Source organism: Bactrocera latifrons, unplaced genomic scaffold, assembly GCF_001853355.1.
Source record: "Bactrocera latifrons isolate USDA-ARS-PBARC rearing strain unplaced genomic scaffold, ASM185335v1 scaffold_358, whole genome shotgun sequence".
Classification (NCBI taxonomy): domain Eukaryota; kingdom Metazoa; phylum Arthropoda; class Insecta; order Diptera; family Tephritidae; genus Bactrocera; species Bactrocera latifrons.
Window position 1 is genome coordinate 120838 of NW_017536999.1, and position 19595 is coordinate 140432.

Below are 19595 nucleotides of genomic sequence, written 5' to 3' on the forward strand. Positions count from 1 at the left end.
TCTTTGTATTTATTTATAAAATAAACTTTTTTGTCTGTTATAAATAAAGATTTGTAGTGCAATAAAACCTTGTGGATGTGTTTCTTTCTGTTTTTGATTTTTTATTATTTTTTGTACTTTATTTATGCAAATATTGATAGCACATAATAAGTTATGTATTGCACCGCTTAGTGTTGCTTTGAAAAGCAACTCACACGCTGCTTTGAAGACAATAATTAAAATACTATATATTAAAGGTATGGAACGGACGACTTTTTTGGTTAGCATACACTTGCTAATTAAATAAATTATTACACTCCGCTATTCCTTAGTTTACAACAGCATCACCACACAAATATGTATTTATAAAACGTAAATTAATATATTTGTATATGTACTTATATAGTAGGGAGTTTAGATAACACTTAAACATTTTGGTCCAATCGATTACGTTAAGGTATGTCTCACAATTAAATTTTGAGAATTCTCTATGGTGCCTGAAGAAAAAAAAAATACAATTAAACAATTCTCTTAACCCTTTCATGTCATAATTAAACTGGGCCTATTTAAAAATATTTTGAGTATATGGGGATACTATTTGAGCCTTGAATATGAAATATCAATTTCAAACCTGTATCTCTTCTGGTTTTTGAGTTATAAGATGTTGCTTATAAGCAACATTGAGCCATGGTAGTATACAATCAAACATATACAAATATTGATAGTTTCATTTTTTTTTATTACTTTTCATACATTTGTTGTGTGATATGAGACAAAACTGTTTTTCTGTGGGTCACAGCATAAGTGCACCTTACATTTTGAGCATTTCCTTTTCCTCCCCATTCAACCCAATGACCAGTTTGATCAAGACGCATCGACTTCGGAGGTTCACTTATGTATGATCGCTTTGACGGCGAAGAGCTCATTGAAATTTCTTACACGTTAGATCGGACCGGCGACGCTGGTGAAGATGAACCTGGACGACCTCTTTTACGTGGGTTTATTGACGTAATATTAGACGCGTGAAGAAGCTCGTTTGCTATGGATAATTGAAAATCCAGCAATGTCATATATTTCGTTCGTGTGACTTGATTTTTTAGGTCTCGTCTATACAGCAACCAGCTATTGACTACCACTGTGCTGATGCACCAGTAAACTATGCGCATATACCATTTCTCAGAACGGTGGTTGATTTTATATAAGTTTAACAACATGTCAGCCAAGTCTACACCTCCCATGTGCTTGTTATAATAGTCAACAACAGCCGGTCTAGGTACATCTATGTACTTTTTTTGTTTACGACACCAGCGTCTGCATTGTGAAACCGGATTTTCAGCTATATAATTTGACAAAAGTTGCACACCTTTGTTATCGTAACAGCGACATTCAGCTATATTATGTACAGCTTCATACTTGAAGTCGTATGATCCCCGACCTTTTTTCATGAGGTCATTTTCATTCATAAGGCTACAGTTTTTAATCCGATTGCCTCGTATTGTTGCTGCTGCTAAAATACCTCGTTCTATGAGTGCAATCATCAGTCTTATGGAAGAAAACCAATTATCGAAAAATAACTTATAATTTTTATCTCTAGGCACATTACTAGCCAAATGCAACACAATATCTGACGGAATACTCAATCCAAAAGATGGACATGTTCCGTCTCCAACATAGAGAGCAAAATCGTATACGATGCCTGAAACTCCAGCTCTTGTAAACATTTTAAAACCCCATTTATTGGGTTTCATGGGTAAGTATTGCTTTAGACTGTGACGTCCCTTAAATTTTAACATCTGTTCATCTATTCTCTGATGTTTTTCCTGCTGTAATTTGTTGCATTTCTCCTTCAGTTTGGCCAATAAAGGACGTATTTTATATAGCTTGTCGTAATCGGGTGATTCTGGTTGCGGCTGTTTTGTGCTATCATTTAGGTGAAAGGCTCCTTTGATTTTCTCAATGCGTGTTCTGGATACAGAATGCGCAACAGCTGATAATTTGAAGTTTGGCGTCCAAGCCATTCGCATATTTGGAACTAGTATCACGCCCAAATAAAGAAGTATGCCAATAAATCGTCTGATTTCGAAAGGTGCACAATGAAGCTCTACGCCATTCCTTTGCATAGAATAAAGATTTGTTACGCTACAAATCTTCGTTATGATTTCATCATCGAAGAAACCGTTGAAGTAGTTTATAGGGTCTTTGACTTCTTGACAAATTGTTTCATCTTTCCAAACAGTTTCGCAATCTGGTAGGCATGCTGACCTTCATCTCAAACTATCCAGGTTAATTTTCTCTTATGTTTCACTGACAATTTTTTCTGTGAGCACTTCTTTTTCAACTTCAACAGCATTTCCACCGCCTTCAATGATTTCATTTATCAAATTCATTTCCACGTGTTCTCCCTTTTTTCTCACCTCTTCAATTGTTTCTTCAATGATTCTCTCCAAATTCTCTTCCTCTTCTTCTTCTTCATTCTCATCTTCAGAATTATTCGAGTCAAAATTGATAATTTTATTTATTTCTGATTCTCTAAGATCTCTGGGACGCATATCTAAAAGAAAAAAAATTGTAACTTTGGACAAATGTTGCTTATAAGCAAAATTTTATTTCATTTTCTTACTTGTTATTTATAAAATAAACCATTTTGTATAAAGAAATGGCAGTCAGTTTACTTTTCATTTAACTTTTTGAAATCTTATTTTTGTCACTTTCTTTTTCACAAGTTTTTACGCAACTTTAGCGAGTTATCAAATGAACACCTGTTAAGCTATGGTCATAAAACTTCGCAAACTAGTCCGTTAGAGACGCAAAAAAAACGGATTTTAAAAATATTGATATTTCGAGGAGTTATCGACAGAAATATGAAATGTTGTCTATAAGCAGCAATTGACATGAAAGGGTTAAGTATGTCTAGGATCAATACTCTGAGCTACAGTCAAAAATAATGTAAACAAGTAAGGAAGGGCTAAGCTCGGGTGTATCCGAACAAACTTGCAAGAGCCAAAGCTAGGGAAATACCTTCTTGTGACAAACTTTATATTAAACAAGTAAGGAAGGGCTAACCAAGATATTCGGTATTAAGTTTGTTAGAAAAACGAAAATCATTACATGTGGTATACTATAGGTCAGTTACCGGTCGTGTTGACTTGATTTTAGGGGTTATATACAGTTAGAGGTCGAAAAAAAGGCATTTTTCAAGAATTTTTTCTAAGCAAAAGGCCTCTTGCGGTGAGCACAATATCTCTGGACTGGATCACCTTAAATGCAAAAACCAAATAAATTTCTTTAATATAATAAATAATCTAGTGATTGATGGAAGGAACTAGCAAACAAAAATTTTCTGACAAAATGGCGGCTACTCAAAGCAAAAGTTTATAAAAATAAGAAATTTTCATCGGACGGGGAAATCCTTCGATTAATTACTAAAAAATATAGTTAAGAAGGTTGTGTCCGATCTGTTCAGCCGTTTCTGAGAAATCTTGCTCACCGACTTTGAAAACATCGTTTCGAGAAAAACGAGTTTAAAGTTTTGAAAGCACTTTACATGTAGTTAATTTTTTTCACTAATGTATCTATAACTTCGAAAATATTCGTCGCTTCGACTTGAAATTTTGTGTGTGTATACTCAGATGTATATAAATTAAGAAAACGAAAATCGATTTTTTTAAAATCATAACTGTATATAACCCCTTTATCCATTTACCACATACTACGAGTATTAACCCGCCACATCTAAAAAAATCTTCTCTGGCTTTCATAAAGTTCCCAACATACAATCACTAATCATATTGAGTACAGCCAGAGAGATGTTCGGAAAATCTAACATAATTTATGTAGGGGCCAGTTCATTCAATTTGAATAATTTTAGACAGAAAGATGCACAGTTACTAGAAAAATATTCCCACTTAATTATAACGGGTAATCTATTTTGAGGTTCCCTAATTTATATATAAATAAAAATTAATCGCCAAAATGTATGTGTGTACGATCATAACTTTCATACGACTAAACCAAATTTGATAATTCTTTTTTTAATATGGCCGTCGATGTTCAAGGATGGTTTTTACGACAAGAAAATTTCGAATAATTTCCGGGAAACCCCTAAAAACAGCCCTTTTCTTTTTCCCAAACAAACGAACGAATGTGTGTTACGCTAAGAGATCGGCTGCACCAATCTTGAAGAAATTTTCAGAGGTTATTCGTTGGATCGGGGAAGGTTCAAAAATAAAAATACCGTATACTTTTCATTAGGAAAAGTCGGAAAATTGCATAGTTCCAAAAAATAACTCTTTTTCGTACACATTTTTTTTTTAATTTTTGTTTGTTTTGTTTTTCAATATTTTGGTTTGAGAATTATTTGAATCGTTCAATTTCGGTCGCTTACTTTTTTATTCCGGGTATTCTAAGGAAAAATTATTGAAAATTATTCACTGAAAACTTTACATACATATATATGTGTGTTTCACGCAAAGTGATCAATTGCAGATTGAAATTTGTTACGAAGCCACGAAGAGGTCGCCCTAATATCGGTCGGCGTTTTGTTTTTTTGCGAGCAATGTATGGCAGCCCAAGGCAAGGCAAGGCAAGAAACACTTCTAGGATGCGATGACATACGTGTGGAATTATGGATCGCGGTCAATCAACAATCGATCGTCACCATGTCATAGTACAACTTTTCAAACGACAGTTACGATGTTTGATGATGCTTGATGTACTCTGTTGAGTGGCAAGAGAGATGTTTGCCGCACGTACACATTCTTCTTTGGATGGTGGTTACACCAGATCAAATTGATGAAATCATTTCTGCGGAAATTCCTGATGCAGAGAAAGATCCAGTATTATTCGAAGTGGTGAAAACCAATATCATTCATGGACCTTTCGAACATTACAATCCCTTTTCGGCTTGTATGGCTGACAATAAATGCACGAAACACTATCCACGTGCTTTTCTTTCGGAGACACAAAATAGAAATTATGGATATCCACTCTATCGGCGTAGCTCACCAGACGACAATGGCAGAACATTCAGCATTTAATTTAGAAGAATGAATATCGAAGTTGACATCTCCTGGATCGTACTATATTCACCACTAATTCACATTCAAAACTCGTATTAATGTTGAGTATGGAAGTTTGGTTGTTATTTTTTCATGAACGTTTTCCGACCGTTGTGCGTTTCGCAGTTAATTTGGAGAATGGTCAAACAGTATATTTTTACTCAGAGAATACAGTACAGATATGGTAACACCGCCAGCAACAAAATTAACATTTACGTGTTTTGTCTCAACTTTCGCCAGTTTGCGAGAACATTGCTCTATTCGGAAATATGTATCTTGACATACATGGAAAGGAAGGCAAACCAGTAGGTTGACATCCAGGTGTGTTCTCATCTCAAAATAGGACGAATTTATACAATCCACCCGTAAAATGGTGATGGTTTCTACCTTCGAATAACTTCATTTGAGTCATTGCGAACTGTGAATGGTACGACGTGTGCAAGTTTTGGAGAAGTAAGCCAGCGAACAAAAATAACATTGCCGAAGACATTTCACATCGTCTTCGCTAAAATTGGAAATGGGTCAATTCGCTGTTTATCAATTCACGAAAGATGAACGAATGTTCGGACATTGCCAAATTATCGTAACTACGATTACTTAAGTGTACGCGCAAAAATACCGATTTTGTTGACTTAAACTGGAAGATTCAAAGTTAAATTCCGGGAGACTTGCGCTCATACAAATCGCTCGACCGTCTTGACAATAAAGACGAATTTCTAAATTCTTTTTAGAGACTTGGTATGCCACTGCATCATTTGCGTCTCAAAGTGGATCTGTCGTTATTATGTTTCGCAATCTGCATGCACCGAAACTGTGTAATGGAATCCGACTGATTGTGATGCACCTATCGAATACAAGTCTGCTTGATTCTACAAATTCCTTTGAGTTTCAATGATTTGGCATTTCAGTTCAAACGTATTCCGCTTCCAGTGAAAATTGCATTTGAGGTGACGACCAACAGGACACAACTTGGTTTGCCAAGTTTGGAAGTGCTATGTTTTTCACACSGTCAGATATACGTGGCGTGCTCACGAGTTTGAAAAGCATTTTTCTGTACACTGAATACGCTGAAACAGAAACCAAAAAATGTGGTTTATCCAGCAACGTTACATTGAAAAAAAAAAACTTAAATGATAAATTCAACTTTCTTTTCATTTCAAAACACATAATTTCACGCAGGATAACGGCTGCGGGGTCAGCTAGTTTATAAATAAAAACAAACATAGAAAATTCAAATTCAATACAGAATGTTTACTATCATTCGAAAGAACATTCCTTGGCTTTTACTCTTCATTTTTGATGACGCGTTTGACATATCGACTGATAACTGTCGAAAGACACGCGTAATGCTCCCGCTTGGGGGAGTGGTATTGTCCGCATAGAATTTAGACTTTACATATCAGCACAGGAAAAAGTCAACCGATATTGGTGGCCAATCGACCGGCCCAAAACATAAAATTATCTGCTCACCAAAATGTTCTCCAATACATCCGTTGATTGATGCGATGCGTGGAAAGTGGCACCGTCTTGTTGAAACCAAATACCGCCGAGATCCCGAGCTTCAATTCCAGGCTTCAAATAGTCGGTCGGCCGTGACGGTTACGTTCTCACCAGAATAATTTTTGAAAAATAAGTACCAATAATTTCACCGACCCACAAACCATACCGAACCGTTTTTTTCTGGAAAAAATGATTTTGATTTTCTTCTGGTTGATCTTCGTCCCAAATGCCAATTTAGCTTGTTTACATATCCATTGAGCCAGAAATGAGTCTCATCGCTAAACAAAATTCGGGTCGAAAAGGTCGGATCTTCTTGGAACTTTTCAAGAGTCCGTAGAAAAAATCGATGAGGTGGTCAATTCGGTCGAATATTATCCAATAATGAATTTTTTTTTTCATAGCAAAGTTGAACAGTTGTAAACGTTGTTCAGGCATAAGTCTTGTCATGATTAAGTTTGACACGACTCACGCATGATTTGTCAAAAAAATACTATTGAAAAAAGTATCTGTTCTTGGATCAACGGCTATATGCGGTATAAGTAAACCGATTCAATTCATTTTTGAAAAACACGCATAATATTATGAGAAAGTTTATTGAATAAAATTAACATATTAAAATTATTTAGAGTCGCATTTAGAAGCAGCATTAATTTGAAATCCAATAGGTGGTAGAATTATTTCTTGTGTCTTAACAATTTTGGCGCTTATCTATTAAAGCATATTCAAATTTACTTATGCATAAGTAGATTAGGATCCATGAAAATACTCATGTGTTTTGAAAATGCAGAAAAATCTCCTTCGAGTCGTGTATGAGTGATTCCAAACTGGGGTTCTCGTGCGCACTTGTGCAAGCGCATGTTGATCGGATCACATTTGTTTTGTAAAAAGAACTAAGAGCCAGCGGCTCGAAATGCAAATGCGTTCAAGATGTGGAGCTTCGTAGTCAAAGTAGAATGAGTACTGGTCAGTTAGCGGCAGGAGTTGATCGCCAAACTGAATAATAACTGCACGCGTGGACACAAAATTGCTTAGTTAGATGGTTGCCTATCCGTTAACAAGCTAAACTATTGTCGTTGGATGTTGAACATATATGAAGATATACATATATGTTATGTGTGGGGACGACGCGCTTGTGGTTTCTGGCAATGCAACAAATTTTACACAAAAATGCAGGCAGCAGGTGGACTTGTAGCGCGCATGCGCAAATAACAACTTCTTTAGTTGATCAATGTGGTTTTTGTTGTGATTTTTGTTTTTTTAGTGGTGGCATTTTTTATGCATTCCATTTGCAAAACATTTCAAATGCTAAACATTTTGCTCTGGATGACATAATAAAATCTGTTGATAAAAGGCACAACAAGCATTGTTAGCACATTTGCATATTGCTGGTAGCAATGAAGCAATGCCACTGGTGGAGTAAATAGACTTCGAGTATTTTACTGCAGTTGTTGCAAATCGTAGAAAAATAAAACAAATCCGATCGTTACTTGTTGCGATTGAGATAATTCTTCTAATTTGACAATTTACCCACGACTTTTCGACGTTTGCCGACAAAATCTCTTCAAAGAAAGCTAACCAATAGTGAAGGCTGTGAAGAAAGCATTGAAGCGAAGTCACACACGATTTTAATTGACATATTTGAGCAGCAGTAGGGACATTTGTGGCGCCATTCCAGACAAAACGATTTAGATGTGATTTGAATTGAGGTTAGAGTCTCCCAAAATAACTTTCACGCGAAATGAGTTGCCTGCAATAAAGCTGATTTTATGACCACTTTTTAGTTATGTATATAAATTGATTCAAATATTTCAACTTTTTACAAGCGTTATGGGTAAAATAACTCTATATCTACTTAAATGTGGGACATTTTTATACTCTTGCAACCAGTTGCTACAAAGTATTATTAACCTAAAACTATGACGAGAAAAGTTGAAAGCCGGGTGTCTGTCCGATCTTGGTCATCTAATCCAATATCACCACATTTAAGTAAATCAGCTAAAACATGCTCACCATAAATTTCCATCAGAAGATTTTCTTCGTATTTAAGTAAAGTAAAGAAAAGTAAAGAACAACTATCAGCAAAACACTTTTTCGACACATTTGAGTGAAAAAATATTGTTGTTATTGCTTCAAATTAATGAGATATAATGGAGAAGACGCACAAGGGCAGTAGGTTTCCAACGCATGTTCAGAATATTGGAATATCGTAGATCACTCCACTAGTAGATAATTCCGCTCACTCCCCATATAACGGTACTGTTAAAAACTACTAAAAGCGCGATAAATCAATAACTAAATACATCAGAATCATTACATTTTAATACCAAGATGGTATGGGAAAGCTTTACAAGAGCCGGTGTGAAAGTTGGACGATGGGCGTGGCACCGCCCACTTTTTGGTGAAATCTCATATCTAGAGACCTGACCAACCGATTTCGACAAAAAAAATTTAGTGCGTGTGCCATTCTTCTTACATTTTTAAGTCACTTTGTGAAAATGGACGGTATCGGACAATAACCACGTCTACTTCCCATATAACACAATTTTAAATTCCACTTTATTCGTTCAATTTCTAGTACACAAATCAAGAAGCAATTAATATAACAGAATTAAGCTTTACACGAATAATGTATTTAGTGTGTGCCTCGTTATACAAGGTCAATTATCAAATCATACGTGTGACTCACTACTGTAAACTTAATTTGGAGCTTAGTTATAGCACTTTAAATGTGCCTACTACGACCCTCTGCAACACCAACCCTCCTTGGGTATCAAGTTTGATCAAGACATCTCAATTTTTTACTAAAGTTGTCACTTGCCCAAATGGACGGCAGTAGGAATTTAACTTGTTTCGTCCTCATAATCATTTATATATACACAATTTCATATCTATCTCGATTCGGTTTAGGTTACACAAACATCCGTTAACAAAACAATTATGCTCTGTAGCCACATGTTGCTGATGTATACAAATACTTTGTCAGTCCGGCAGCAATTTGTTGATTCAATAGACAATAAATATTTGTAATGGAAACAGTTTTGAAATTCAAAGAATGGTAAATCGGACAAAAATAAATAAGGACAGACCAAGTTCGAGTAGTACCAATAATTATAATTTGTACTTAAGAATTACTGCATCATGCAATGTTTTTACAAGATTTAAATATACATATGCTTTAAAAATGTTTTCCCTAAATTGTATTAGGTCCAGCTCTCTTTTATGACGTGTGCCTTCATTGCAAATTTACTTATTATTCTCTAATTCTTTACTACCCCACTCTGGAGAGTTTCCAGACTCGCTCTATTTATTTCTATATAAACATCCGACAGACACACTTGGTATAATCACTTCTGCTTGCGTTTATGTATAAGAATAACGGTAAAAACGTTAACACCTTTCAGTAGCTTGTGAGCTCGGGTACAAAGAATATTATGACAATAACAACAACAACTGGACGTAGTGTTGAGCGTGTCAATTATTTGTTGGATTAGTGAGTTTTTGTATAACTGTTTTGTCACTGTACGACCGCCTGTCAATTAGACATTGGCAAGTGTGATTTCTGCTTTACTTGCGTGCGGAAAATTGATTTGTTTTTTGCTTGAGCTGTATTTTAGTATGCCTTCATTTGATTCTTTGCCTTAATTTATTATACCAATTGTGCAATTTTGAGTGTGCAAGAATGCAAAATTTGCTTATCACCAGTCATATATCTGCATACAAATTGCGAACACTGCCCATTTCATTTTTTTTTTTGATTGCACACACCCACACATATATTGATTTAATGACTGACAAAAAGGCAATCAACGAGGTAAAATTTCAAATAAAAAAGCCTGCATTGCAATTGTTGGCAGCAGAAAGTTTTTAATTTTGAAGTATTTTGCATGAGAGAACATGAGTTTGTGCACGTGTGTGTGATACAGAGTAGCTTAGCAGCTGTCTAACAACTGGAGCGTTGCTGTGGGTCGTTGGGCACTCAAGTACACGCCAAATATGTACACTTTGACTATGATAAAATAAGCACAACAATAAAATAGCAACTGACCGAATGGCCGCAGTGCAAACTTTAATTTTGCCGTACATCTGACCATTAATCTCGACATCCTGCAGTAAAATGCCGTAGTCGACTTTGTACCTATGCGTGTACCAAGTTTGTGGGTATGTGTGCCTATACTAAATCACATGCGTTTGGGTGTAAGTGCTGTTCACCTTGCAGACAGTGCTGACTAACCTACATAAAAAACAGCTCGAAACTATGGATGATGCAGAGTGAGACGCATTAAAACCGCACATGTGGACACTAGTGCACTAGTGCCAATAATAGTTGAAATAAAACGCCATTTCTGCAGGACAAAACGCTCGTATGCATATTATTATGGTGGCAAATTTTTTCTCCTTCTGATTGCACACAAGCATATGCCCCCCTTTAATGGTTCTTTTGTGCCTGTTGGCATCGTTATGCAAACACTTCACTTTTTATGTAAATGAAATTAACCAATTACAATAACACAAGGCAAAAATGTGGTTGAACAAAAGCTTAAACTTTGTATTAATGACGCGTGCAGTACAACGACATTCCCCCCCTAGCCACGAAAGACTGAAGCCGCAAACTCAACGAATGTTTTTGCGTGTGTATATGTCTCTGATTAAACCTACGAGCTTACGAAAGGTACAGAGTTTGTTCTTATACCCTGAACAGCTTTTATTAAGTTTGCTACGAAGTTTGTAAAATCTAGAAGGAAACGTCGGAGACCCTATATAATATGTGGTATATAGTATATATTAATGATCAGCAGAATGACCGTCCGTCTGTCTGTGTAGCAATCTGTCAATCAATCAATTTAACATCTTTTTTTCCTCTCATATCGGATCACTATAGCATATAGCTGCCTATCGAAATCAAATTCTTCTAAGGAACCTTTTGTATTTGTGAGGTATTATAGCTGCAGTGCAAGCGATTTCTCTTGATTTTTACATGTTCCCCTGAAGTTAAACCTAACTTCATTTGATCGCTTCTATTAGCATTTTAAATGGTAGCTGTAAGTAGTGGGTGTTGTTGAAGATTTTAAGTGCCAATAAATAGTGGAAAGACATCTGGTGGCTGGCCACCGAATGCTTAGTCGAATGAAATCTCATAAATTACTTAAGCGATTTTGTTCTTTTAATATGACAACCTTCCGTTCATGTTAGCCAAATAATAAATCAATATTATTTCTTAAGTGGAGGTGCGGTTGAAGAGTTTCGACTTTTAGAGTTCGTTTGTCGTTTCTTCATGGGTTAATAAAAGTCGATCCAATTGGAAGTTGAATTCTCATTTCATAAGTTATTAATGTAACTCATTAGAATCAGAAGCTATTTCGAGAGTTGGCTTAAGCAATTCAAATCTTTCGTGAAATGTTCATTGTCTTGCTGTGTGTCTAATAAAAAATTTGGGTCACCTATAAAATTATTCATTATAAGACGGAGGAGAGAAAGGTTGCAATCTTTAACTTATATTATAGACCATAGATTTATTAAAATATTGGTACTAAAATCAACATAGTTATCAGAAATGAGATTCTATATATCGTCACCTGAAATGCAAAATAACGTATCATCAAAAAATTTTTAATTGAGTGTCTTATTGATTGCTACTGTAAATTACATACATAATATTGCATATGTTCAACATTTTCAGGTTCTGCGCTCAGATATAAACCAGTTTTAACCAATATTAAATTTTTTTTTTCACTCATGTTCCATTTTATTTCGTGTTTCATTCATGCCACTGTAAATTTCCGAAAATGTTGTTACGTTATTCGGAATTTCAGGTGACGATAAGCTCAAGCAAAGCTCAAATCTAATATGCTAATATATAGTATATGTATATGAAGAGAAAATCAACAAACGAAAAGAAAATCATTATATTATATATAAACGTTTTAAATCAATCTCCAATACTTTACGTTGACTTAATTTTGATATCTTATCTTACTTATTGACAATGTAACTTATAAAGTTAAGTAAATATTTGTAAATTTGTGTATTATGGAACTGATATTTTCCATATTTGATAACATAACATATTATTTCCAGAAAACGTTGCTCCCTGTCTTTACTTAAGGTACATCACAGATGTACCGATATTCTCGGCAAAAAGTCAGCCCTGAGGTCCACATTTTCGTATACCCTCGTAGATTCATAAATACATTTTGCTTTTTGTGCAAAATATTTATTTTATTATCATCCTGGTTAACTCAAGTAAGATATATGTTATTATTGTAAACTCATCCAAAGAGACTAAATTTAATATATTGGGCACATGAGGAAAAAAATTATCAAAAAACCAATACGCGTCAAACTCAACACTAAAATATAATATTTTGAAAACTACGTAATTTCATATTATACAGAAAAATTTAAAAATTACCAAATATTAATAGGGTTATTTGATTTTGATAAGACATCTTAACAACAGTTGAACAATGAACAATAGAAGTGAACACCTTCTCTGTAAGTGTCCAGCTTAACACAGAAAACTTGGAACGCATCAGGCACCAAACCTTGAATATCTGTCCCCAAAAAGCCATAAGTATTTTCATTGAAATCACAAAGTGGTTTGAGCGAAAAGATTAAACAAGATAGCAAGTGTATATAAGTCCGAGGATAGTACATCAAAATGTCGCATTCTGCGCTAATTAAGCCCAAAGTGGCAGGCCTCATATCTATCTGCCATATATATAAATGGTCAGGATGACGAAACGAGTTAAAATCCAAGTGGCTGTCTGCCTGTACGTCCATATGTCCGTCCGTCTGTGCAAGTTATAACTTTAGTAAAAATTTAGATGCCTCAATGAATCTTGGTATACATGTTCCCTGGCACCGTAAGAGGTTTGTAGTTGAGTGTAATTGGAACACTGCCACTACAAAAAACGTCATTATTCGAAAACGTATAAGGTGCCATAATTAAGCCTTAAATTAAGATAAAGAGCTGTATTTTGTACAACAAATCACATTAAGAAGATACATCTTTGGTTTGAAAATATTTGAAAAGGGCTTGGCCGCGTCGTAAGAAGTTTGTGGTGTACATCTTCCAAACAAATTAAGCTATAATACCTGAATTTACATATAACTTACAACAGTGTAGAAATAGACGAAATAACTGGCTATACCTTATATAACGATTTTCCTAAAAACTACTAAAAGTGCGATAAATCAATAACTAAATTCGTCAGAGACTTTAACTTTTACACTCGAGATGTGACAAAAAAGCTTTATAAGAGTCAGTATATAATTTGGAGATGGGCCTGGCACCGCCAACGCTTAGGTGGAAATTCATATTGTAAGATCTACTCGACTTTCGGAATGTTATATGTACATTCTTCTGATATTCCTATGTTACAGAGCGAAAATGAGTGAAATCGGGCTATAACCCCACCTACTAAATAACACAATTTGAAATTTCATCTGATTCTTTCGCACTTCAGTATTCAAATAAAACACCAATTAAAATGACGGGATGGAACTTCACATGAATAATAGCCTTTCAAGTGTTCCATCTCGTTACAAAAACTTTTGTTACCAAAACTTTTGGTAGTACCTATAGTTGATAATCCTTTCCTCATAACAGTATGTCTGTGTGTCAAAAATGAGTTGAATCGGGTCAATATTTACCATAGGCGCAATCGGATTACTGCCATGCTCACTAAACACCATTAAACACAAACCATACCTAAGAACTTAATCTAGATACAGAACTGTTACTGATGCAGTAGAATGGGTCACTTGTGAACAAAATTTTTTGAAACAGTGGGCGCCCACTCCTTATATAACGGAATGTTAAACAACTACTAAAAGCGCTATAAATCAATAACTAAATACATCCGAGACATTCAATTTTATCCACGAGATGGTATGAGAGGGCATACCTCAGGATTTCAACCAAACTCAGTATTTAACATTCTTATGATATGCCTATGTTACATTGTGAAAACGGGATAGTTCCCATATAACACAATTTTAAATTTATTTGATTCTTTAACACTTCAGTGTACAAATCAAGAAGCAATTAATATAACATTAATAAATATAACGAAATAAAACTTTGAACAAAAAGTGCATTTAAATTATTTCACCTTATGACCAAAAATTGTCTTAATCGATCCGAATATGGGGATCCCGTTAACTTTTTACCAAAAATGTCGGTCCATGCGTGGCATATATAATTGAAATTTGGAGAGAATCCTTTCCTGTTAGTAATATGTCTCTGAGTTACAAGTGGGTTCAAATGGTACAATAAGGAAGCATACCTAATATAAAGATTTTCGGGTGACTTTAAACCGCATTTATTGGCCATATGTGAGTTACCTTAATAAAATTGGCAGAGCGTGTTTTTCTAGTAACGGTACATATTGTGCTTAGATTGAATAAAATACGTTCAAAACTTGCCCTAGACCTCATATAGCTAACAAGCCTTATATACGTGAAGGTATTACCCCGGATGTAATCCTTGCAAGTTGCAAGAGTAGGAAATGTTCGGTTTACCCGAGCTTAGCCCTTCCTTACATAATTTTTGGAAAATTTCCTTTAAAATTTTGATTTATCGTATAGCCATTATTTACTCAAATAATATACCAGGTTTATTAAAGCATGCAAGGGAGGAATTCAATTCCATTTTCATCATTTTAAGAAGATATTTGATTAAAGTTAAGCACTCTTGTGGGCGCTGGGCTTAACCCCGTAATTGTGGTGTTTTATAGAATCGATTGCTAAAATAGATTACATACTGATAGCGATGAAAAATTATTTAATAGCCAGAGAATACAGTTTTTGAAATTAAAAGTACTTAGAATTAAAAAAAAAGAAATTGTGTCATTGAAATGAGTATTTCAACTAAATTAAGAAATGATCTATGAATAAACCTTTTATTATAATTATTGCTATTGCTTATGCTACAAAAAATAGAAAGTAAAAAAAATCCTGAATGCACTTTCACGTTACGCAGTACTTACGTCGTTACACGTAGATGATACAATGCCTCAAGAATTAATATGGGAGTGTAGAATAGTAAAGGTGTGTAATGTTGGCTTACTTAATCACTAATTAAATTTTGAATAGGACTTTAATTGGATTTTCTTTGAACTATAAAGACGCAAAGTCTTCTCCTTGTGTACTGTTCGATCTTAGTAATTATTAAGTAAAAAGCTGTCAAATAAAATATTCATACATCTCTTCAGAATAGATTGCTAGTAATATTAACGATTAATATTTTCAAGGTTATGTAATTAATCAGTTTAGAAAATTGCAATTAAAGATAATTAAAATTATAGTAGAGAAAGGCAGGTAATATCCCTAATACAATTACTTATTGCTAATTAAAAACAATGTATGAGATGGATCAAGAAGTAATCAATAAATTTACTCAATCTCCAAAACCTGTTTAAGTAATGCCCTTTAATATATGCACAGTTTGCGTCAATTTTATTTGCATAGATGGCAGCAAGTCATGTCTAATTATCTGAGATGAGGCATAAAGGGTTTAATAGTTGCTGGTTTCTACATCTTAAACGATTAAAACACAGCTGTTGTATAATTAACCCGTTGGTAAGAGCAAAAATCTATTAAGAGCGTTACACCCACCTACAGACAATCCAACATTTGTGCCGTGCTACTTCACCTGTTGCCAGGCAATGACTAAGCAATTTCGTATACGAGAGTGCAAAATATCGAACAGATGTTTAACTACAATAATGCATTAAGCAAGTGGAAATATAATACTGATTACACTGGATTAAGAGTATTCATGACAAGAAAATATTTTTTTACGTTGTTTTGTATTTATCATTATTAGCTGGTATAAATAAACCAGTTGCTTAATACTTGTAGAATTTAATCTTACAAGTATGCAATAATTTCTAAACTATCCACATAATATATATTATACTTATCAATAACCTAGCAAATCAATTAATTATACATTCCTTTACTTGGCTTAATTGACAATTGAAATTAAGTCTTTTCTTTCATAATAGTAATTGATAATTTACACATTTTTTCCAGATTCCGGCGAGACTTATTATACCACTGCTTATCGAGTGCCGGCCGATTCGTACACCGCCTTCAACTACTTCAGCGATCCATATTCACACCAGTTTACTTTGCTTTAAAAGAAATGTGGATAAAAACCAGTCATAGTTATGTATTAAATATTATAGTTAAAAATGTTAAATAAAATATAATGTATGAACATAATGTTGATATAAATAAATAAAATTATGTTATTAAGACTATATAAAAAGGAATTTATTTTAAATTTACAGAAGCGCGGGAAAATTAGTTGGAAATAATAATGAATTCGACTGTCTTGAATACCATACGCTGGGAATTAGTTGTGTGGATATTAATCTTAAAATGCCAAATCGATTTATGACGAGCCTTTGATCCTTCTCTAAAAGGTTTGGACGTCAGAAAAGATCAGAGTTTCGACTTTGCAAGTGAGAAATTTTGCGTTTTAACAGTTTTAGAAGCATTTTTCTGCCATTTATAGATCTATGAATTTAAGTTTAACATACGTATGCAATCAATGATTCTACTTACTATTATGTTATCCAATTTCAAGGACTATGCAATAGTTCTATCTTGGTAGTAAATATTTTATATTAACTAATGATACTCCATAGTCATACATATTGATTTTAACACTGAATTTTATACATACATTGCATTTTTCGTTAATGATAAATAAAGATGACGCTACCGGATTTCATCTTATTTTTTATTTTATTCAAAATAGTATTTCTTTTTTAAGATTTCTGGCGATTATTTCTCACCACTCAAAAAAAAAATTAAGTTTATGTTTTGCTAAGCTAATCCATGGAACGTTATCGAAATTATGTATATTTAGGGAAAGCTTATAGTACCTGACCATTAAACGTATTGAAAAAGAACAAAATGAAGAAGCCGAAAATATGCAAATCTCCCCAAAACAAATAAATACATGTATTTACATATAAAATATTATTATTTTTTTTTTTTTAATTTCAAGCTGTATAAAGAATATTGGTTTTAACGGAATATGCTTACCTGAATATTTATAATGCATATGTAATGAAGTGGAGACCAAAGTTTGGAGTTCCACATTAAAGGGCTGCCATTGTAATTGTATTATGTTTTAAAATTTTTACGATTTCAAATTTTAACGGCATATTGTATGTAGAACACATGCCTGCTCAGTTTATACTTACTTACATGCCAATATGTATTTTATACGAAATCCGAAAATTGACAACCTATGTACATATGTACTTTAACATTATGATATGCGAACCAAGAGTAGCATAACGATCGGAATGTGCCCCGGATGTTCTATACAACAGCAAAATATGCCGGCAACGTTATGAAGATAACGCAAATAAAGCGCAAAGTCCCCAACGTTAAGGTGAGAGATGGCGAAATTTTGGTGAGGCCCTGAACTTTTAATACTTAATATTATTTAGTTGAGATGTACAGTAGTCTAGCCATTATATATAATATATGAATGGGGTGAAGCCTCCTTGACAAGCTATTTTAAATGGACTTCGAATAGTTTTGGTAGTGTAGATAAAGTACTTATCGCTTTGTACCACATTTATATTATTATATATGATTGATTTTTTTCTACCCTCTCAAAAGTAAGAGTAACAGTTGCCCCATGAATTTGTATACTCTTATAACGTGTTGTCACAATGTTCAGTCGCAATTTGTTTTCAGAATGTTGTGTTCTTCACAATTTTTGTGTCGAAAGGAACGACTTGTTTGCCTATAGCGACATATGCGATGAGATTATTAACTTTCACAATTAGGTGAGTTTGAGCGAAACGATGTCAAAAACCACCACTCAAAGAAGCGAAAATTTACTTTATTTTAATTTATTTATTTACATAAAAATTATCAATTATCTCAACACAGAAAATTCAAGAAATTTAATTATTAAATTAGGTTTTTCAGGTTTTTCTTAATAGCTATGGTATCTCGGTATAAGAAAATAAGGTACTACAGTGGATTCTTAATTCTTCATAATGTATTAATTTTTTCAGTCTTCCTTTTATCTAAATATGGACATAAAAATAATAAATAAATATTTTAAACTAAAGCCAGATATACAAGTCCGAATGCCTTTCCATCATAGTCATAATCATTAATTGTATATTATTTAGCAGGTGTATTTTCTCATTATGACGCCTTTTGTTCGTCTCTTTTTTTATACTCTCGCAACAAAGTTGCTAAAGAGAGTATTATAGTTTTGTTCACATAACGGTTGTTTGTAAGTCCTAAAACTAAAAGAGTCAGATATAGGGTTATATATACCAAAGTGATCAGGGTGACGAGTAGAGTTGAAATCCGGATGTCTGTCTGTCCGGCCGTGCAAGTTGTAACTTGAGTAAAATTGAGATATCATGATGAAACCTGGTACACGTATTTCTTGGCTCCATAAGAAGGTTAAGTTCGAATTGGCCCACAAAATGGCGAAAACCGAAAACTTATAAAGTGTCATAACTAAGCCATATTAAAGTGAAATTTAGCACAAAGGATCGCATTAGGGAGGGGCATGTTTGGACGTAATTTTTTTGGAAAAGTGGGCGTAGCCCCGCCCCCTACTAAGTTGTTTGTACATATCTCGGAAGTTACTATAGCTATGTCAACCAAACTCTGTAGAGTCATTTCTTTCAGGCATTTCCATGTACAGTTCAAAAATGGAAGAAATCGGGTAATAACCACGCGCACCTCCCGTACAAATGTTATGTTGAAAATCACTTAAAGTGCGTTAACCGACCAACAAAAGACGTCAGAAACACTAAATTTTACGGAAGAAATAGCAGAAGGAAGATGCACCCAGGCTTTTTTTTAAATTGAATATGGACGTGGCGTCGCCCACTTATGGACCAAAATTCGGTATATAATATTTTCTTAGCACCCTGATGACATGTTCGAAATATGGGTGAAATCGGTTCACAACCACGCCTTCTTCCAATATAACGCTATTTTGAATTCCATCTGATGCCTTCTCTGTAAAATATACACATTAGCAACCAATGATGATAG

The 19595-nt window shown here is 34.1% G+C and overlaps 1 protein-coding gene across 1 annotated transcript in view; it reads left to right on the forward strand.

The window, feature by feature from the left end:
- LOC108971739 overlaps positions 1-16697 on the forward strand; it is a 37712-nt gene extending 21015 nt beyond the window's left edge. Inside the window, exon 4 of the mRNA XM_018937994.1 lies at positions 16575-16697. Coding sequence (XP_018793539.1) covers positions 16575-16681 — 107 coding nt within the window. The 3' untranslated portion in view covers positions 16682-16697. The remainder of the gene's footprint in view (positions 1-16574) is intronic.
- The last annotated feature ends 2898 nt before the right edge of the window (positions 16698-19595 follow it).